This window comes from Empidonax traillii, unplaced genomic scaffold (assembly GCF_003031625.1).
Source record: "Empidonax traillii isolate 1590-97213 ecotype Southwest subspecies unplaced genomic scaffold, ASM303162v1 scaffold99:size1466351, whole genome shotgun sequence".
Taxonomy (NCBI): domain Eukaryota; kingdom Metazoa; phylum Chordata; class Aves; order Passeriformes; family Tyrannidae; genus Empidonax; species Empidonax traillii.
The window spans coordinates 1,121,362-1,142,502 of record NW_020955292.1 but is presented as its reverse complement, the minus strand read 5'-3'; the positions used below and the strand labels follow the sequence as shown (position 1 = coordinate 1,142,502).

The following is a 21,141-nucleotide window of genomic DNA, read 5'->3' as shown; positions in this document are numbered from 1 at the left end:
GCGCGGGGCGTTAAATGGGTGCGGGGCGGGCGGCGCGAGGCCCCGGCTACGGCGGCTGAGCGGAGGCGGCGCCGGGCGGAGCGGGAGCGGCGCGCGGGGTACGCGGGGGCCGGGGCTGTGCGGGGGGGGCGGCGGGGCCGGCCCGCGGCGCGCGCGGCCCCTCAGCGGGGCACGGGCGGCCGGGCGGCGGAGCGGGGTCGGCGGCCGGAGCAGGAAGCGCCGCGGGCGGCAGTGAGGCCTGGAGCGGAGCGGAGCGGCGCGGGACGCCCGCCGGTGAGTGCGGGCGGGCGGGCGGGCGGGTGGGGATCCGCTGAGTCACCTGCCCCGCCGCTGCCGCCGCCCAACTCCCGCGCGGCCCCCGTGCCTCGGGACGGCGCCCGGGCCGCGCTGCCCCCGCGCCGCGGGGCGAGCGGAGCCCGAGCCCGGCGAGGCCCGGGAGGTGGGTGGGCAGGCGAGCCCGGCGGCCCCGCGCCCCGGCCGTGCCCCCGGAGCGGGGTTCGCGGTGTGGGAGCTCCCGGGCCGGGCTGCGGGAGCGGCTCAGATCCTCCGGCCGGAGCCGCTGGGCTCGGGGCTCGGGGGCGGCACCGGCTGGGAACGGGCGCTGTTGGGGAACCCGGCGCTTCCCTGCGGTGCCCAAGTGCCGAACTGGCTCAGGCTGGAGGGAAGACTCCCTCCTCCAGAACCGCACGGCTCGAAATCTGACGGCTTGGTTTTGTTTTAATTAGCTCCGTGGTCAAAGGCTTTGAAGTAACCATGGATAAAAGAGGAGGTGTAACAGAAACGGAAAATGGCGATGCTTTCCTGGAGCTGAACAGAATCCCAACCAAATACCCGCATCGTTACACTAAGGTCAGCTCCCCTTTCCTCCCGGAGTTGTGTGTGGAAGTCTCGGCCACACAAGTAGAGTGGGAGGTGGAGGTTCTGTAAGAGGGAAGCAGTGAGGTGAGAGCTGAAAAGCCTTCGCCTGGATTAGGATTTGCGAGGTGGGGTAAAACGAGCAGCTTGTTAAATGTGATGTAGCTGTGCAATCCTGTCCTCGAGATACTTCTTGATTCCCACTACCTCATTTTAATATCTGAGCACCCCACAGCATGTGCTGAGATTATGGTAGAGACTGAAGTATGTTGTTCTACCAGCTCTCTCAAGCACTTACTCTTCACAGTTCTAGTTCTGCTTTCAGGAGAGTTCCTTTCAGAGGTTGACCAAAATGTTTCCTTGCAGTAGGTGCCACTTCCTAGGAAGGTGTAGCACACAAGATCTTATCAGGAGTTCTAACGTGTTTACTGGATGCCTTCTGTAACCTTAGAATTGCTCATATTTGGCTGCTGGAAGCTTAAGCAGTTATGACTCCAACCAGTACTTAGTATTAAAACTTAAACACAGGTGCTTTTGTTTAACTGCGACACCTAAATATGTGTATGAGTGGAAGAACAATGACTAAATAACTTGCAATTAAAGATTATTTCAGTGCTGAGTAAGTTTAATGTGCTATGTTTAGGGCTCAAATCTTGTTTGGGGTTCTGGTACCACTGATGAAAACTGCCTTTGGAAAGAGTCTGGGATGGGGGCTGGTTTTCCTGTGGCTCCAAGCTGTGGGAACAGGTGGTCATTGCTTTGTGGAAATCTGTTAAGATACTTTACAGCAAATGGCCTGAAGTGTGGAACAGGGTGAGACAGTTTACTGTTGCTGACTGTTATCTTCCTTGAGGAATTCAGAGCTGTTGGTTTCGTGGTAGGTTGTTTTTTGAAAGAAAAAAAAATTATCGTTGTGGCCCTGTTCTGTTGAGATAGTGGAGCTCTGGCTTATTTTAACTAGACATCAACAATAAACCACGTACTTCAGAACTGGCAGAACTTCATGGGAATAGCGTGGCTTTCTAATTCTTTAACTTCTTAGAGAAGATGGGCACTTAACCTTGGAGGGTGTAGAGTATACTTTCAGGGCTTGCTATTCAGTTGAAGTGAAGGAGAGGAGCTGCTTTTAGACTTTCCCTGCTGAAAAAGTGGTGTCTATCCTTGCTCTGTCCTGCCCAGCTCCTCTCAAGAGTACTAACTGAATGCAGCTTCAAATCCTGCTTTTTGGGCAGCTTTCAGCCAGTGCTGGTAGTGGCTGTGCACTGAAACCAATGTATTTTTAGCATCAACTTTGTTAATTCAGTACCTACAGTTTCTGATCATGATAAAGTTGCAGAACTAGTGCCAGAAGGTGTCTAGTCTTGTTTACCTGTTGGTTTCCAAGGAGCCTGGATCAAGAAATACCAGAAATCAGTCTGTGTTGAAATATCTTTCCTCATATTATGGCTTTTTTACATGTAACAGGTTAAACGTAGCTGGTTTAAGGTGCTCGTTAATCAATATTGTAAGGCACTTTCAGATGTTTCAGTATCCTACTAGTTAGGGATTGAGGGAGCACTGTTTTAGGATGTGTGCTGTTGATTTGGAAAGGGGACTGATTTCCTTTAGTGCTTTATATTCACTTACTAGTAGTAGGAAAACAATTGACTCGTACTATGAGTGGTTCTGTTTGATTAAAACTGTTTAGTAACAGCTAAATACGCTTTTCACCTATCTACATAAACGTCCTAGTGTGTGAATGAAACAGAAAACCACCAACAGCACACTCTGGAAGTGCCAGCATTCATCTCCTGTTCCAGGAGTGCTGTGTAGTCCAAACAGTGTCTTTTGTAGCTCATGGGAAGCTGTTGCTCCAAAGATGCACAGCTAATGAGGAAAAGCCAAGAAACAATTCAAATTTTCCTCACTTGAATGAAGGATTGTGATAGGATGTGATTGAGAGGCTGTGGACTCCCTCTCGTGGCCAGAGGAGCAGCCCATTCCCGATGTGCTGATGGACGGGGCTGTTAATACTGGTAGTATCTGCACCGGGCTGTGATAGTATTACAGCTCTGATGTTACTCACAGATTGAGGTTTATTTTGGGAAGCTTGTGGGCAGGGAGGGCAGTGTTCCTCCCTTTAATGGAGCTCTTTTTGCTGAAGGCTGGTTCAGGATGATGCTTAATTGTGTGTGTGTGTGTAGGTTTTATCCAGCTACCAAACTGCCATCTGGAAACTTTCAAGTATCAAGCCCACATAGTTAATGAACTGATTTTAATCACACGGGGATAATGATGTAAAAACTGTAGAGGATGTTGTGTTCTTGGGGGTGAAAAGGTAAGAGATTTCCTTCAGTTTAGCTGATGTGTGGTATCTGCTGTTGGGATTTCTTTATCCTTCCAGCTGCCCACTGATTTCTGCACAGGGGTGAATCAGTTCAGTACAGTTGGGAGGGAGGCAGATTGAGGGAAGTTAATCTAGGGAGAAGGAGTAAAGTCTAATTAAAAATGTGCATCTTGATTGCAGCCGAGTTAATGATGATTTAAAGCACTGATGATCACATCAATAATAATGCTTTTCAAATGTAGCAAACTCTGGATTGATTGCCAGTCAAATGACTGACTCAGGGTGTGCCATGGTAAACCAAAGGCTGTTTGAAAGCTGGTACAAAGTGGGAAAACAAGTCATCTTTCAACCTTGATTTGGTGTTGGGTGGAATGGGTAACTGTATAAAATACATCCTGGTATCTCAGAATTGGTGATGGTCAGAAATGGTGAGTTTGTCTGGAATTTCCAGTGAACTGGTCTTGTGGTAATGCTTTTTTTACCTGCTGAACATTAAACGCAGCAGTTCTGATTCCTCCCTGAGAACTCAGCAGCTCCAGTGTCCACAATACCTGTCTTGCTTCTAAGCTGAGTGAATATGTAAACATATATGGAGTGAACAGCCTGAGAGTGTTCCCAGGGACTGAACCTGATCTAGTAAGGATCAGCGCTCCAAAGGAGTGTTTGGTCAGTGGCCGCTGAAAGAGAACTGAAACAGAAACTTTCACTGCAGTAACTCACAGAATATGAAACAGCATATTGTGAAACTGGGGTTGTCCAGTTGCAACACTGCATTGAACAGGCAGTTTGAGTCACTTAAATCTTGTCTGGGTGAGAACTGGAACTAATGCCTTGATTTATTTCTTTTTCTAGGAGGAACTGCTTGATATTAAAGAGCGTCCCTACTCTAAGAAAAGACCTTCTTGTCTTTCTGAAAAATATGACAGGTATTTTCTTGATTGTACAAAAACTATATACATTTCTTTCAAAGGAAAGGTTAAATTGCAAAGAACTCTTATCTAAGAAGTGTTGATGGGAGATGTAGGTGCTACAGAGCTCAGTGTATGACAGCTTTCAGAAGTACTGACCCACTAGGAAAGGTTCAGTGCTCTGGCCAGGGGTTTTGTGCTTTGAACAGAGATTGTTTTCTGCTGGATCTTGTGTTATAACTTCACACAACACAGGTCTGACAGACCTGCAGGAAAAGCCACCTCCAGTATAGATGGCTGTGTAGCACAGGCTGGCTCAGGTTGTAACAAGCTGCCTTGCTTGGTGGATTACTCTCCCATCATTACTTCATTTAAAAATGAAGGTGCGTGTTCTTGGCTTGTGTTTTTAGGTTTGCCAAGCAGCAGTTTCTGTACTGTTCAGATTAATTTATTGTAGTAGTAAGTGTGAGAGGGAAGTAAAATTACCTGAATGCTTAAGAGCAGCAGCACATGAGCTTTTTGAGCTGTTTCTCAGTGTAGCAGGCAAACGTCACCAATAAGTAGCCTTTCTAACCTGATGGTGGGTATTGTACTTCGTTACTGTTACAGGAGGGGTCCAAACACCACGTGGGAGGTTGGAAACCACAGGAAGGCAAAGATTTAGAAGTTGGGTGTGAAAAATGTTTCACCTGTACAGGTTGCTGAGCAGTGAATTCTGGGTTTGCAGCAGCAGCACCATGAATTGTGTATTGGACTCCAGGGTAGCAAACAGTCCTGCAATTGTGTTTCCACAGTGATGGTGTCTGGGATCCAGAGAAGTGGCATGCATCTTTATATCCAACTTCAGGAAGAACTTCACCAGTGGAAAGCTTTAAAAAAGATTTGGATTCCGATCGTACTTCTCTTATGCGTAGGATAGTAGGTGAGTGTTCTTACAGCAGGGACACAAACTGAACCTGGGCTGTTGGCAAAACCTTTCCTTTGGGATAACACAAAGAAGGCTACGTAAAATCTGTCTGAAAATTGATTGACTGCATAGAATAAGTGTCAAGGAAGTCTTGGTTACGGCAACTAATGCCAAGTGCAGGGCATTATTTCCCCACAGTTCAAGGCTGAGCACTTAGATCTATAGTGGGAAAGCAGGTACTTCTGAGGAGAACACAGTGATTCCTCAATATCCAGCTGTAAATTCTTTGTCTGTGCTTTCTGTGGTCTCAGCTAGACTAGCTTCACAAAAATAAACCATGAGTGTTGTCCTTCAGAAAGCCCTGGGATAGCAGCAAGGCTGTGGAACAGACAACTCACTTGTCTTCACTAGCACTTGCAATTTACTGCTCTTTATGCATTCTTTGACTTGCAGACCCGAGGGAGCGAGTGAAAGAAGATGATTTGGATGTGGTCCTGAGCCCCCAGAGGCGAAGCTTCGGGGGGGGCTGCCACGTGAGTGCGTCAGTGAGCTCCCGGCGGGCGGGCAGCCCCCTGGAGAAGGACAGCGACGGCGTGCGCGTCATCGGGGGCCGCAGGATCGGCAGCGGCAGAATCATCTCCTCCCGCAACTTCGACAAGGACCATCGGGGCGGGGATTCCAGGGATGGCAGAGACCGAGACCGTGACAGGGACTACAAGGACAAACGCTTCAGGGTTTGTGCTTTCTCTTTCTGTTTGCACTTTAATCTGAGTTTTGGGGCGCTTTGCACCGAGAGCACCAGGGGCAGATGAGTGCACGCAGCGGTTCAGTGTCCTCTGGCAGGAGGCCACTTCTTCTTAAAATCACCTTTGTGGTGTAAAGGGACAGCACTTGGTGCTTCCAAAACTTACTTACATCCCTTCAGGCAGCCCAACTGGGATGTGTCTAATACTGTTTGTCTTGCCTGTGGTTGACTTACCAGCAAGGCACTCAAAAGTCCAATAGTTCATTTGTAGTTCTTAACCTAGCAGTTGTCAGTAAGTATTGTTTTTAACCTCAGCAAATGGAAGCTTTCTGTGCTTTCAGGCTTTTTTAAAAATATTTTTTGCTTTTAAGAAGAATGAACCACTAACCTGCATCTTAGGATGCAAAACTGAGTTTAGAGAGGCACTTGTGGATCAGTAGCCTTTGGTGCAACGAAGCAGAAATTTGGCCACGATGTTTAAAATTTAAAAGTTTAGTGAGCATACAGGGTGTTTGTATAAACCTTGAAAAAAGAAAACCAGAAGTGGACATTTGCTTTGGAGGTCAGGGAGGAATCTTCTGAAGCAGTGTTTTACGGGTAATGTTTTTAATATTCAGAGGGAGTTTGGTGACAGCAAACGTGTCTTCGGGGAGCGGAGGAGGAATGACTCGTACACTGAAGAGGAGCCTGAGTGGTTCTCTGCTGGTCCTACAAGTCAGTCTGAAACCATTGAGCTGACAGGCTTCGATGATAAAATTTTGGAGGAGGATCACAAGGGGAGGAAGCGCACGAGGCGACGCACGGCCTCCCTGAAGGAAGGTAATGGGCATCACCAGGGGCACCTTCCTGGGTAGAGAGGGGGTTGTCACACAGCCAGGCAAGGGTAAAGAAAATGCAGTTTACCAACATTTTATCTTAAACTTGCACAGCTTTTGGTCACCCTAGAGCACAAGATGTAAGTCCTGTAAAAGGTATTTACAATCTGAAAGATCAATTAGATGGTAAAATGCTATTTTTTTTTCTGAAGAAGGGCAGGGTTGAGAGACTGGGAAAAAAACTTGTATGGATGTTGAATGATTTCAGGAGTTGATAGGCTGTTAAAAAGGTCTCGTTGACTTCTATATCTTGGTGGGTGCTAAAGCCTTGATTTAAATTAAGCTAATGCTCTGAGGTACTTGAAACATTCTTTTTCTTATAGTAATACTTACATTACAACATGGATTTGGGCATACAGAGCTGCCAGGAATGTGGCTGGGAACTGAATATGGAGACTTGAATTTGTGTCCATTCATTGGACTTCAAGTCTCCAGTGATTATTACTGCTGGAAAAGCTGCAGCATGGCAGGAGAGAGGATGACCTTTTAGTGCTAGGAATTCTGCAGGTGGCCATCAGGAGTGAATGCACAGCTGCACCTGGGCTGTCACTGGACTGCAGTGCAGTTCCAAGCACTGGAGGTTTGTAGTCACGTCACAGCTTTTCTGCAGAACCTGTTCCAGCTTGTTGAGAAGTCTTTAAAGCAAGAAGTGCCTTCCTCCTGATGGAGGAGGAGCAGTATTTGTCATGTGTTGCCAACACTAAGAACCTGAGTGAAGAAGGCAGGAGAGATTCCAAAGGATTCTTGATGGCAAAGCAGCAGCAGCTGTTGCCTTCACAGCTGTGTGTGCTTGGTGTGGCAGCACATCTGATGTGTGTGTGAGCAGGGGCAGTTGTTAATGCACAGTTCAAAGGCAATTCTGCTTTTTTTGAGCTAGATAGTCTGCATAAGAGCCTAGGAGCTCTGTGCTGGGCGCTGTGAGTGCAGGAGAAGGCAGCCAGCACAGTACAACTGATGAGATAGCACGTGGGGTGGGGTGCTTTGGTCCTGGGCTTCTGATCCCTGGGCAGATGCATTGGCTGTTAGGCACTGTTCCCACAGGAATTACTGAGTCCAGTGATTCAGCAGCCACTTGGTTTTCTTTTTAAGGGATAGAATGCAATGGTGGAGTGGTAGAAGAGGATGAAGTGCAAACTGTCCTTGCCAATGAAACTCCAGCAGATCAAGAAGTTCCTAGAGAAGCTGCTTTACAAGAACCAGCTCCAGGAGAGTTTGACTTCAATGAGTTCTTTAACTTGGATAAAAGTGTTCCTGGCCTGGCTTCAGTGAGTTTTCTGGTTTTTAAGACTGGCTGTATTCATGAGAAGTGTTTTTGCTGCTGCTGCTGCATTCTGTGAAAGCTAAAACTTGTTGCTTTGTGAGAGTTGTTTGTGCAGTGTGTAAGTCTGCAATGAATTTGCAGAGATGTAGCTTTGGAGTGTTAGGATGTCACTGCCAAAGTGTTATCCCTGGGACTGGATCCATCTCCAAAGGAAGTGGTTGAGGCAAATTAGCTGACTGTCTTTCCTCTCTTTTGATCACTACTTGAATACTCAAAATTGTCATCCTGAGTGAATCTTCTTTGGAAGTGTTTAAGGTATCTTCAGAGAAGATTCACTGGCCAAATTTAGTACAGCTGAGAACAACCTTTTCCATGTAAGTGTGGGAATTGCAGCAAACAGATCTGGGGAGGTTTCCTGGAAGGCAGTGAGCCTGGAGACCCCATGTGAACACTCAGACCTGGCTGCACTGTTAGCAATACCACTAATGCTGTGGTGGGGTTTTCATCAGCAAAGATTCATTGTACGGTGGCAATAATTGGACAAGCACATGGAGGAGAGTTTTTCTCCCTGTAGAAGATGTAAATGATGTGTCTTTAGACTTGACAATCTGATTTTCAGCACACCTGCAAGATGGTGACTCCTTTCAAAAGCAGGGAATTCCCAAGTCAGAACATCTGCTGATGAGACAGAGGGGCAGATGTTATAATTTGCCAAAAAAGTGAGTTCCTTTGTAATGGTGATGTCTGTGACAAGTGTTACTATAGGTTTGTACATTACTTGTCTTATTATTCTAATGTGTTGGAGTCAAACAATCCAAGGGGATCAACACTGTCTTGTTTTTGCTGTTGTAAACCGTGCTGGCACACTTGTTTCAGACAAAACAACTCCTCTGACAGGAGGAAACTGCTCTTCTTGTGTCTAAAAGTAAACATGCTGCATGTTGAAATTCATCCATGCCTATTGACCAGGCTTTAACTGCTTTAACCTTGCAAGACAGAAAAACATTTAGTTTGAATTACATTTTATAATGCACCTTTTTTTTTTTTTAAATACTTGTTGGGCTTTTTTTTTTACACTTCCACTTTAGAATGGTGTATTTAATGGCCTTTGGGGAGGGCTCTGATTGTGCAGTTTGAGTTACAGTTTTACTCTGAGCAAATATTTGGTGTCAATAAGAGATGTATGCTGGGTTATTTTAACTGGCTATACAAATTGCTGCCATTTTGGAAGGAAAAAAGGCAATTTAAAGCTTTGAAACTCTGGGAGCAGCATCTTGTTGTCTGTAGCAGAAGAATCCTGGTTGCACAGTAAAGCTTTTCAGGGGTGTTGCTGATCTTGCTGCCGTTAAGATTTTTCTCTTTGTTTCTCCTCCCGTAACCAGATGATTGAGGACGTGCTGGGGGAAGGTTCGGTGTCTGCCAGCAGGTTCAGCAGGTGGTTTTCTAATCCCAGTCATTCTGGAAGTCGATCAAGCAGCTTGAGATCCACCCCCCACGAGGAGCTGGAGAGGCTGGCAGGTAAGGCTCTGGGGCAGGGCAGGCTCAGGGAGCCTCCTCCCACCTTCTTCCTTGCTCATTCAATGAGAACAGGGCAGACAAAGCTTCAGGACGCTGAATTCTCCCGCAGTTTAAGCACTTGACATTCTTTTGGAAGCTCTTACAGTGAGCAGCTGTAAGTTCTCTTTTTATAAATGTCCTTGTCGATGCTTCCTGATGGCTTTCCAGGCAAGGGGTGTGAGCCATAACTTGGCAGTGCCGTGTTGAGGTTGGTTACCGGTGCATGTTCATCTTGAGCCCTTGGGTTGGTGAACTGATGTCGCAGTGCTCCTGGTTTTGCTGTTGCAGGTCTAGAGCAAGCCATTCTCTCCCCTGGCCAGAACTCTGGAAACTACTTTGCTCCCATTCCATTGGAAGACCACTCTGAAAACAAAGTGGACATCCTAGAAATGCTACAGAAAGCCAAAGTGGACTTAAAACCTCTTCTCTCAAGTCTTTCAGCCAACAAGGAAAAGCTTAGAGAGAGCAGTAAGTGCCTCTTCAGCTATTGTCGAGTTCTTGTGCTGCAGTGTCTCACAGCAAGAGGCTTGGTGTTCTGGAAACCTCCCCTGCCAAAGCCAGGAGTAGGCAGGATTATAGATTTACTGAAACCCAGTGTTCAACAGCTCTGTGTCCTTACCATCCCTGATTCTTTTCATCCTATCCCAGGATGACACCAGGGCTATCAGACTGCTTTACTGGCCTGCAACAATCATAAGATGATGCAAGCCTTGATCTGAGGTTCCAGCTTTGTGTATGGCATTTGCATAAGTTTTTCATGCTGGAGGCTGGTAATGTCAGCTCTGAACCTGTGGCATTTAAACTCTGGCTTTACCAAAAATACCAAAAACTGTCAGTGTAAGTCATCCTTGGAAGCATCTGTAATCACACTGATCCATTCAATGTCAGTGTCTAAGAAGCTGAACTGTGGCTTGAGGGTGTGATTTATTTATTTTTAAGTGCATACTGTAAACTTGAACCTGCCAAGACTTGCTGCCACTCGAAGCACAGTGGTCTGTACTCCCTGTTTGGGGCATTAATTAAATAACATAAAGCTACAACACAGCATAACAAGAGAAGTGTTGGCTGGAATCACAGGGTTCCAGGGCACTGAGATTGTTGGAATTCCCTTTTGCCAGCATCAGCTGTTCTAAACAGAGCTCAGGCCTGACTTTAATGTTCAAGGGCACCTCCAGGTTAGGGATTTGCACGTTTGGGCCCACAGCATGCACAGAGGGTACAAAATGCACGTGTTCTTGGAAATCTCCAGGTCTAATCCCAAATTGGCTCCTCTTTGGCGAGCAGCATGTATTGCCATGTAAATGGACTGAACAAAAAGTGCTCTGGTTTGTGTGAAGCAGCAAGGAAGGAAAGCATCCAAGTACTGCAAATGTTCTTAAGCATCCAGCAGGGAGCGTTGGCTAACATGTGGAGAACTTTCTTAATTTATCTTAAATAGAACTACAACTCTTCTCTGTGTTCTGCTTAGTCTGACTTTCCTACTAAAAACTCGTTCAACTTTGATCCTCACAAACCAAGAACGAAGGAACAAAAGTTTGTGGGGAAGCTTCCATTCACTCGAAAGTACCTGATGCAGGTTCTGTGTTCCCATAAAATGCTGTGCAGTTCTTGGAGTGATGTGGAGCTTTCAGGTTCACCAGCATCACATTTGCTCATGTTCCATGCTGCATGTCTGCATCATTGTTTCCTTTCCTCCACCTTCTTGCCCGAATTTCCAGTAAGTCTCTTTTTCTTTGGGCTGACATCCTGCTCCAGCAACCCATGGCATGCTCCTGTCTCTCTTCCTTCCTCTGAAGGTGTCATACCTTGTGATGTGTGTTAGCTGCTCCATAGGCATGTTTAGCCTTGATGTTGGGCACCACTAGGTGTTTTTCCTGTGTGTGCAAATGTACATATATAAATACTGCTAATTACGCTTGTACCTTGTTCTGCTTAAGCCAGTGGAATCTTTCTGTAGAGGCTTTACTTTCTGAGCAAAAAAATCTGCTTCAGACTTTATACCCATCAGGTTAAGTGTGTAGCTGAGTCTCCACAGTATCTGGGTTTTCCAGGTTTGTATTCCTTCTACTTGTGGTGGCTTCAGACAATTTGGCATGGCTTGCACTGTGGCTGGAAGGCCATCTGGTCTCCTGGAGGAAATGCAGCTTTCCTGAAAAAACTGAAAAAGAACCAGCTCAGTTGTCACACCAGTATTCTCTGTGAAATGCAGGCAGAGTTGTGAACTGCATGTCTTGTAGGGTAAATGGAAGGTAGGGGAGAGCTTGGCAGCTGAAACCTAAACTGGTTCTTGTGGAGCCTCACGTACCAGTAGCTGTGCATGTCAGGTCTCTGAATTTGGATATTAGAATCGGTCTAAACACGGGTCAGTCATAGTTTGACAGCTAGGAAGAGGAGCAGAAAACAGGTTTTTGGCTGTTCCTTGTTTTCAAACAACTTGTATTAAACACCTGCACAAGAATTACGAGCTCACCTGAGAACAGAATGGTGGTTTACCAGTATTTCTTCTGTGTTTCACAGCACATTCAGGAGTCGTACTTTCGGTGGAAGAAGTTGAAGCTGGGCTAAAAGGCCTGAAAGTGGATCAGGAGGGGAAAATTGCCACTCCCTTTATGGCTGAGCAGATGGAGGAAGCACTGAATGCCACTGGCTCCAGACAGATGAAGAAGGACGGAGATATGACGGCGTTTAACAAACTCGTGAGCAGCATGAAGGCCAGCGGGACCCTGCCCTCCCAGCCCAAAGTCAATGTGAGTAGCAGAGCCCTGGAACCCCTTACACAGCCCCTGGGATAAGCTGTGATCCACGGGCAGTGTGATGTTAAATACAGGCTTGCATTTGGTACGTTGTTCAGAGGGGAAACTGAGAGGTCCTTTGGTCCCTTTTCCCCAGCCAGAGTAATTCAAAGTGAGGGGTTTCCACTTCAGATCACAGGGTTGATTTCAGGTGAAGTTTCTGAAAGCCCCAGAACTCTGAAACTATATGAGAAGTCTGATAATTGCTACCTCTGTTAAAATGCTCGTGGTGTGGGTACAGCCAACACTTAACCTGGAGCTCAGATGTTTTTAGTGACTTTTGTTTTAATGCAGGTATGTCAGTGCACAGGCCAGTATTTTAAACTTGGCTCTTAACATTATTTGTAGTAAGATAAAACTGAAGCAAATGCTTGTTAGCTGGAAGATTAATGTTAAACAACAGATGATACGAAGGTTTAGGCTAGGAGATCGTAGGATGAAATTTCATCCTGCCACTAACTGCCAAAACTGTGTTTCCCCAGAAGCTATCAGCAACCGCTTCTGGCACCAAAACATACTTCTAACAACTGAGGAAGTCTCAAACACTTGTTTTTCCTGCCAGACTGTACCCAAGGACTTCTAGACTCAGCTCACTTCACTAAAAAATAGGGAAAAATGTAAATTTGCCCTGTGAAGAACTTGCAGATTGATTTCAGACCTAAATCAAGACTTTCATTTCTGGCTGTCTCTTTGCACTGATGTCCTATTTGGGTGCACAGAAGAATATCTTAAATAATTTCTCAAATGTACAAACACTTTCCAGTTTGTGCATGTTTTCAGTTAACCACTGGCTGAATGTTCCATCTCCAGTTTACACAATTCTATAAATTCATGTATTTGACCCAAACTTGAAGGAGGCACAGTGAACTCCCTGGATACCGTCCAGCACAAGGCATTTGTCTTAGCTAGGGAAGATCTGAGAGTCAGCTCAGCCCTTCACTTCGCTGGAATTTTATTTGGCTGATCCATAAACTCCTGTTCTAACAGAACAGGTGAAATTATTTCTGTCACTGAGACAAACATGGTTAGTCTCTTAATGAGTTTGGTTGTATCTATGTCTAATTGACAGTGTCTTCATTTTCTTAGCAGAGCCTTGAAAGCCACTTAATGTCACCTCCAGAGATGTCGGGCCAGCCTCTGTCAAAGAATATTCTGCAGGTATTTTACTGGGGGGAGGGAAGTACTTAAAAGCATATCCCCAATGGGAAAACAAGTGTTATTTGACAATAACACATTTTTTATGGGAATTATGGGGTCAGTAGTGAGAAGTGATTGTGCAGAGAAGACAGAACTCGTCACTAGTGCAGTTTAGTTAGAAATGTGTCTTGTCCTGCTATTTCCTGTAATTGCAACTTGGAAATGAAAAGCCTGTGAAGTGCCTAATTCTGGGCAAACCAGAACTGGTGCATCAGTTGCACAAGTGCCCCTTGTCTCTAACTTGCTGTAAATGGGGTGTCCTGCAGTGTGGTAAATGACTTGTTTGTGCAAACCGCTCGTATCTCAGCATCCTTTATTACTTACTCTTAGGAACTTCTTGGCCCACCCATTGCCAGACCTGCTTCATCGAATGTCTTGAGTGGCCTGATGGGTGGTCTGGAACCTGCAGCCTCCCTGCTGACACAGAGAGCCCCCTCTCCCCCCATCCCCTCGGTGTTCCCAGCACGAGCTGCCTCTGCAGATTATCTGCGCCACAGGATATCGTCCCCTCTCGGTGAGTGCCTGCACAGGGCTTGCTGGTGCTGGGGTTTGCTTTGAGGAGTGTTTTACAGAACTGTAAAAACTTCCTGGCTCTTGGTGGGCAGCAAGGTCAGTGTCTCTGATGCTGAATTGTTGAGCCAGAGCTCCCAGCGAGCTGTGCTGTGGGATGACGTGCCCAGCTGCTGGGGAAGAGTCTGATTTTCAAGGACTGTTTGGCCATTTGTATTGCAAAACACCATCAGTGGCCTCCTTTGTAGCTCTCCAGCCCAGTGACAAGGAAGAGATAAAGCTCTGTGTGGATTTAAGGGGTGAGCTGAGAATCTTCAGGGGGAATCCTTAATTCATCTAGAATTGTTTTGCCTCAGGATATATATTGTATGTATTGGAAGGAACTGTTAGTTCTTTTAAATGCAACTGTTAAATGTTCTTTAGGTTTTGGACAAGGTTCTCAGCAATTGCTTGGTGATCCATTCCCAGGTGTCAGGAAGCCCATGAGCCCAGTTGCTGCACAGGTCAGATGCTTTTTGCTTAATGTATATTCATCTTTTTTTATGGTGTCTGGTCCAGAACTAACCTTTGAAACACTCAGCTGTTGCATGCAGATGTTTGTGCTGAAGTTTACTCTGAGTGTGAGGATGCAGAGTCTGAGTTAGTACAGTCTCAAAACCTCATTGCAATTTGACCCATCTTAGAGTACCTCAAGTACAAGATTTTTTTTGAAGCTTCTATTGCCTGTCAGTAAAATAGAGGCTGTTGGCAGACACTTTGTGAAGACATCAGGAGCTATAGCAGTCAGTCTTCACTATCTTAAATAAAACACAACCAAAGCCAGGCTTTGATTTGTTTTTTATGCATTTCTGCTTCAGATGAGTCCCTTGGACATACAGCAGGCTGCATTAGAGGGACTTACACTCCCACATGACTTGGCCCTACAGGCAGCAAACTTCTATCAGCATGGCTTTGGTAAACCACAAATGGACAAAAGCAGAGATGGCTACAGGAACAGGTGAGCATCTGACTGCAAAATTTCAGGGGGACACTGTTAATTGATTTTTTTGTGTGAATATTGTCTTTTAGTATATCTTGGCAGCAGTCAGGCTTGCATTAGTTCTTGGCAGTGCTGCCTCATTCTGTGCCAAGAGCAGAGCTGAGCCCCTGTTACTGATTCTGTCCCTTCACAGGCAGCAGCGAGTGACGAAATCCCCCGCCCCAGGACACAGAGGGAACGCAGCTTCTCCAGCCCCTGCAGCCTCCATCACGAGCATGGTCAGTGCTGGTGGGCTGGGTTGGAGGGAAAGCTGTGGAGGTGTCTGCAGGAACTGCATCCTAGCACTGGCAATCAGTGGGGACAGGGAGGCCGTAGAGGAGTCCCTCAGATTCCTGTTGTATCAGTGGCCACCCATACAAGAATGAGTTACACTTTGTGCTTAACTGAATGTCTGCTCCTTGGGAATCAGCCTTTCTGGCCACTCTGGTAGCTAAAACTGTTCATGTTACCTTGACCTGGTCTTCTGAAACCAAATGAAGGTGATTATGAACACTCAGCCCCTTGGATGCTGGTGCTTAAGTCTTCAGAAGACAAGTGCTGAAAGCCATTAGCTGCCTCAGAGAACAGTGGTCCTTGGGTATGAAGTGTCTGACCTAAGTGTAGGTTGAAATAATACCTGGGAGCTTCGGGGTCACTCTGAAAATCAGTAGGACCTCAAAGCCAAGCTGCTCCCTCCCTGCCTTCAGTCCTGTGTAGGATGTTGCTTTGATCTAAATTTTCCCAGTGAATCAGTCAAGCACTTGCAGATCAGGACTGACACAGCCTATCTAAATCAAACAAGTACTTCTGTTTGTATTCCAAATGAGTGACTTGCACAGGTGCTGTGGGACTTTGAATGGGGGGGGAACAGGAATGAGGCAATAGTTCTGTGCAGCTCAGTCAGCCCTGAGCTAACACAGATAAAACAGCTCTGGAGGAACTCCTCTGGAGCTGCTGTTTTGCACCAATAGTGAAGAGGAAACGGCTGTAACTTTAAATCCAGCTCAGCTATTTTGTTTCAAGCCTGTTAAAGTACATTTGACTTTGAGAACAGCTGAGGGGTTTGGCGTTGGACTTGTGCGAAAGCTAAAGAGAAGTGCTTAAACTGGAGAATAAACTGGGAAATGAGGTGAAGTAAAATCGTGGGCACACAGTGGCTGATTGAAAAGAGCTCTAAATGGACAGGATGTGCTAGAATTGGTGTTCACCCACCAGTGAGATAGTGTGGCCTGGATGATGAGCAGTGGGTAAAGCACCACATGTGCCTGTGCTCTCTGCAGCTGTCTCCTTCCTTCACACCTACCTCGGTGATCCGCAAGATGTACGAGAGCAAGGAGAAGAGCAAAGAGGAGCCAGTTTCTGGGAAAATGAAAATCAGTGATGTGAAAGATGAAAATCAGAGACCAAATGAAGGTATTGTAATGGCTTTAAAATACCACAAGCAAAAGGGATTTGGAATAGAGTCAAATTGCTTCAGCACATAATACACCCAAGCTACCTTTAGACACTCCTGATTCATGGGGGTGAGGGGGTAGAAGTGAGTGAGGCTGTAATGAGAGGAGGGCCAGAGCTATAGAGGGGACACCCTTCCAAATGCAGTCTGCCAGCAGTGTTGGGTTTGTCACTTTGTGGGCAAGAGACATTAAGATAATAACTGTTGGTTGGCACCTTTTCTTGATGGCCAAGCATAATAACAATTATGCTTCCCTAGTCTACACCAGTAATTGAGAACTCAGAGTTCTCTTGAGACATCCTAACTGAGCAGTCAAAGCTGAGACCAATTAAGCTCTTAAGTGCAGCAGATCAGGGAAGCATTTTGTCACCCAAACTGATGTAAGAGGCTATTAGAGAGAAATGCTCACCACCAGTGTCCTGACCCAGTCAGGCTGGCTGATGAATTGTACTTCAGTGCTGGTAATACAGAGGTACCTCGCAGTTCTGTTACAGTCCAGCTGGAGCACCTCCACTGGTAGCAGTTGATGCCAAGGTATTTTAGGCCTTGTCTAACTGATCTGGATGGTCTATGGAAGTAACTTCTTGAGGTGCTTTAGTGTTCCAAATCTTGCTAAGCAGGTGGCAGACATAGAAGGCTGCTGCTCACCCCCAAATACATCTAAACTGAAAAGCCACTTTGGGCTGGATTTCGGGAGCAACTCCAAATTATAATCTTGTCTAGGGAGAATACCTTATGCCTCCTGTCACCTTTGGCACTGACTCATCTGTGCTGCTAGTTCCAAATTCCTAAAAAAAAAAAAAAAAGAAAAAAATAATAATTAGAGATGGAGTTAGTGCTGATTCTGGTCTAATTTAAGCTTGCTGTTGAGGGATTTCTGTGGAACATATTCCTTCTCATTACTCTTTTGAAATAATTTGGCCAGAAGCATCCAGGAACAAGATGCTCCCTATTAAATATACATGACTGCAGTTCAGCTAGATCTGGAATCTTAACTAATCAAATCCAGTCGTTAGCTTTAATTTTCATTAGGTGCAATCTCTAGCTGTGGACTGTAATAGTTGTATTCAATTCTAGCTACAGATAACCTACTGTCTAGTTCTGTGGAGAATGCAGATCAAGGAACTTTGCCCACCTTAGGTACCAAACTACCTGCACTGCAACGCTCTGCATGTTCCACACCTCTTACCCAAGCAAATCGTTGCACCAAAGAGCAAGACTACAGGCCCAAATCAGCTGGTAGGAAGACTCCTACAATGGCCTCCCCAGTACCAGGAGGCCCTTTCCTTCGTCCTGTTCATCAAGTACCCCTTGTTCCCCATGTACCACTTGTACGACCTGCTCACCAACTGCACCCAGGACTGGTCCAGAGAATGCTGGCACAGGGGGTCCACCCGCAGCACCTTCCTCTGCTGCAAGCAGGTAATCCAGACTTTTGTTTTTCCCCCCTGAAGTTAATGCATGCTCTCTTTAAGACTGACCTTGCGTTAGGAACAGCACGAACTGATATCACCAGTGATGTTTATTACATGAGAACTTACCTGTAAAACCGGACAACAAAGTCCAACCCATCTGAATATAAATGTTTTGTTTTGCTTTAAGTCCCTTGTGCTTATCGGCTAAGAAGTTTTCTTGCTCACGTCCAACAGGTATGCTTCCTCCTGGAGTGGACCTGTCTCACTTGCAGGGAATATCTGCTCCCATCCTTGGCCAGCCTTTTTACCCACTGCCAACAGCAAGCCATCACCTCCTGAACCCGCGCTCGGGGACTCCTCTGCAGCTGGCCATGATGCAGCAGCAGCTGCAGCGATCAGGTGGGTCACAGCATAGCCAGCAGTGGGAGCTGTGGAACGCTGGGAGCCTCTCAGGTCCTGTGCTGGCTGGGCTCTTGGAGTGCTCTGTGCTGGCAGGAAGCTGCTCTGATTTAGTTGTTCCTAATCACTAACCTTGTGTGGGTGTGAGGCAGTTCTGGCCACTGCAGGCCGTGCCAGCAGGAAGCCCAGGCGAAGCGCTTGCTTTCAGAACGTGTTGCCACTGACAGCTCTGCCTCTTGCAGCGTGTGTGCAGCTTTCAGCCCTGCTGGGACAGAGGCCACCCGCCATCTCCAGGGAAATGCCATTTGATCCTGGTCTTCCAGCTCAAACCTGTGTGTCCAGAAGTGGCAGTGTCAGGCCATTTATGGGAGCACTAATGGGAATAAACACGCGGTGCCCAGATTTCCCAGGGCTCATAGGACGAGTAAAGGCCACATTCAGCTCACGTGCCTTACCAGGTGATAGCTCGAGGGCAGATCTGGGTGTTACTTCCCCTCTAATAGCTTTACATTTCGCAGGCTCTGGAGCACAGGGATCACCTGCTGGTGCACAAACAACCCCTCCAAACGTGCTGCCTCGGACTGGATTATCTCACGGGCACACACAGCTCGACCATCGCCCCAGCCAGAGGAGTGGCTCTCCCATTGGCCTTGCAAAATGGTTTGGTTCAGATGTCTTGCAGCAGCCTCTCCCTTCCATGCCATCCAAAGTCATCAGTGTAGATGAACTGGAATACCGGCAGTGAACAGTGACCGCTGGGTGGAACACTTGTGATTCTTTAGACTGGATGAAAATGTCCATAGTCAGGACTTCACATCTTGTTTGTTTTTTGGGGCTTTTATTTTTAGTACTCTGTGCAAAATTTCTTTTCGAGAGACTAAAGCACATGGCACCTGTCCTGGTCTCATGTCTGCATCAAGACTAAAGGATCCATTATGGCTTGGATAGTGAAGCCTGAAGAAATTTAGATGCAAGACAAAGCCAGTTTAATCCTGGAAGTGTCTATTTTTTTTTTGTTTGTTTGTTTTTGTAAGATATGTGAATGAAGTGCTGATATTCTCTAGTGTAGAGGTAGCAGCTATAGATTCCTTCTGCAGAGAACTACATGTATAGACCCTTCTGTACAGACTTGTGTATAAACAATCTTTTGTACATACACACCTAGAATAGCCTTTTTGAATCTATACAGCTGTACATAAGAGTAGCTGGTAACAGTTGAGCTTTAGTTGTGCCTATGGTTTGGACCTTTCTCCATTGTACGTGTGGGACTTCCTTTAAGATTAAAGTTGCATATCCTCAGTGTGAGTGAACAGGATGAAGTTGCTTTGCCTTTCCTTGCTGCTCATCTCCTCTAGGTCTCCCTCTCACATCTTTGTCACGTACTGTGCGCTCAGTGTAGCTCAAGTGTCAGGGTGAAAGCCCACATCTTGCTGTCTGTGTAACAAAGGTCTGATTCCCTGTGTGTGACTCTTGCCACCAAACGAGAGGTTTATTTAGTCTTTGAACAGCCTTGAGGATGGGGCCTGGTGCAGTCATGATAAAGCCAGATCTTCAGTCTGGAGGTACCTACTGGTCGTCGCTCTCTCGGGAGGGCTGGTGCTGGTCCTTGTTTAGCTGCAGTATTTTCCTTGTTTTAATCTTTCAAACCAGTTACTAAAGGTCATCAAAATGGAGCCTTTGAATCCTCACCCTTCAACCCCTCAGTCACGGCTGTGGAATATCCTGTGCTGCCTTCAGTGCTGTTTCTGGAAGGGAGTCCCAAGCACTGTCCTCAGTCCCGTGTGCATCCAGCGATGCCATTACTGTGAAACTTGCCTTTGGAGGCTTGTTCTGTGGCTTGAAAGGGGGAGGATGGGGTAGTTTTGTGATCTTACTGTGTATATTTGGTTTTTAAAGTACTACGTTCCTTTTAAGCCTGTTTCACTTTCCTGAACAGTTCAATGTTCTCCTCCATCCTTCTGCATGGTTGCTCACTTCACTCCCTCACTTGTGTTGAGTCGTGTACATGCTGTCAGTACATGCTGTCATGTCCTCTCTCTAGCTTAGGCCATCGGGCTCTTTTTTTAAGAAGAGGTGGAAGCAAAACCAGAATTCTCACGGACTTGCTCTTTCTTAGGTCTCACTGAAAGCAAAACCAGCAGCAGGGGGGAAAAAAAAAAAAATCACTTGTCTGTATCCTAACCCTTGGCAGAGTGCTGTGGTGGGTTTGTTTCAGTCCAGCAGAGACGGAGTTTATGGAAATAGCAAGCTGAAAAATCTCCAAGGTGGAAGCTGTTGGGGGTCACCCATCCTTCTAATGGTTGTTCCCAAAGCAATCCCTGTAAAACATGCAATCACCAGCTTGTCCTTGTAAGACTGTTTTCATACTTTTTTAACTTGACACTTTCCCAGTAACATTCTGTAAATAAAGTTGATTCTACCAGCTGTCTGTATCAACTGCTCTTGTACTGAATTATGTCAGTATATTGATTAACTTTTAAATGTTGTTCTTGTGTGCAAGCTGGAACCAGGGTTTGAGCTGATCTGCAGAAAGTTTTAGTCCAGAGCTGGGGAGGAACAAGCTGCTTTGATGAAGGTAACTGGAAGTGTTGCATTTAAATGTCGGGGTTAAGTGTGAGGAGTGAGGAAGAACTTGTAAAACAACCAACTCTCCACAAAGGGTGAATGGGGTTCGCTGTTATTTCTGCACAATCTGAGCAGAACCCTCCTCTTCCCCTCCCCTCAAGCTGATAACCCCACACACCTGCAGCGCTTCTCACTTACACACGAGTCTACAAACAGTTCCTGGTGCAAATGCTGGGAGTAGAAATCAGGCTTGGATGTTTCCCTAGCAGGCTGAGTAGCACCCACTGTTGTAAGGATTTGGTGCTTGAGTGGGTGTCCAAAGTCACCTTTATTTCTCTCTGGATGTGCAATAACATGG

At 46.3% G+C, this 21,141-nt stretch overlaps 1 protein-coding gene across 8 annotated transcripts; it reads left to right on the top strand.

The window, feature by feature from the left end:
- The first annotated feature begins 39 nt into the window (after positions 1-39).
- EIF4ENIF1 (eukaryotic translation initiation factor 4E nuclear import factor 1) lies at positions 40-20,642 on the top strand. 8 transcript variants are annotated; one of them, XM_027881994.1, is made up of 19 exons: positions 40-98; positions 726-849; positions 4,034-4,107; positions 4,884-5,011; positions 5,450-5,730; positions 6,359-6,560; positions 7,706-7,881; positions 9,260-9,395; positions 9,723-9,902; positions 11,952-12,181; positions 13,313-13,384; positions 13,754-13,937; positions 14,357-14,436; positions 14,791-14,930; positions 15,106-15,190; positions 16,232-16,364; positions 17,482-17,826; positions 18,054-18,218; positions 18,737-19,412. In XM_027881994.1, the coding sequence occupies exons 2-19, from the start codon at positions 754-756 to the stop codon at positions 18,961-18,963; spliced, it is 2,934 nt and encodes a 977-aa protein (XP_027737795.1). In that variant the 5' UTR covers positions 40-98; positions 726-753; the 3' UTR covers positions 18,964-19,412. The 8 variants fall into 8 exon arrangements, with proteins under 8 accessions (XP_027737795.1, XP_027737794.1, XP_027737792.1 ...); XM_027881993.1 differs by lacking the exon at positions 40-98 and adding an exon at positions 200-273 and having other exon boundaries at positions 17,764-17,826; positions 18,737-20,642; XM_027881991.1 differs by lacking the exon at positions 40-98 and adding an exon at positions 200-273 and having other exon boundaries at positions 17,545-17,826; positions 18,737-20,642.
- Positions 20,643-21,141: the final 499 nt, after the last annotated feature.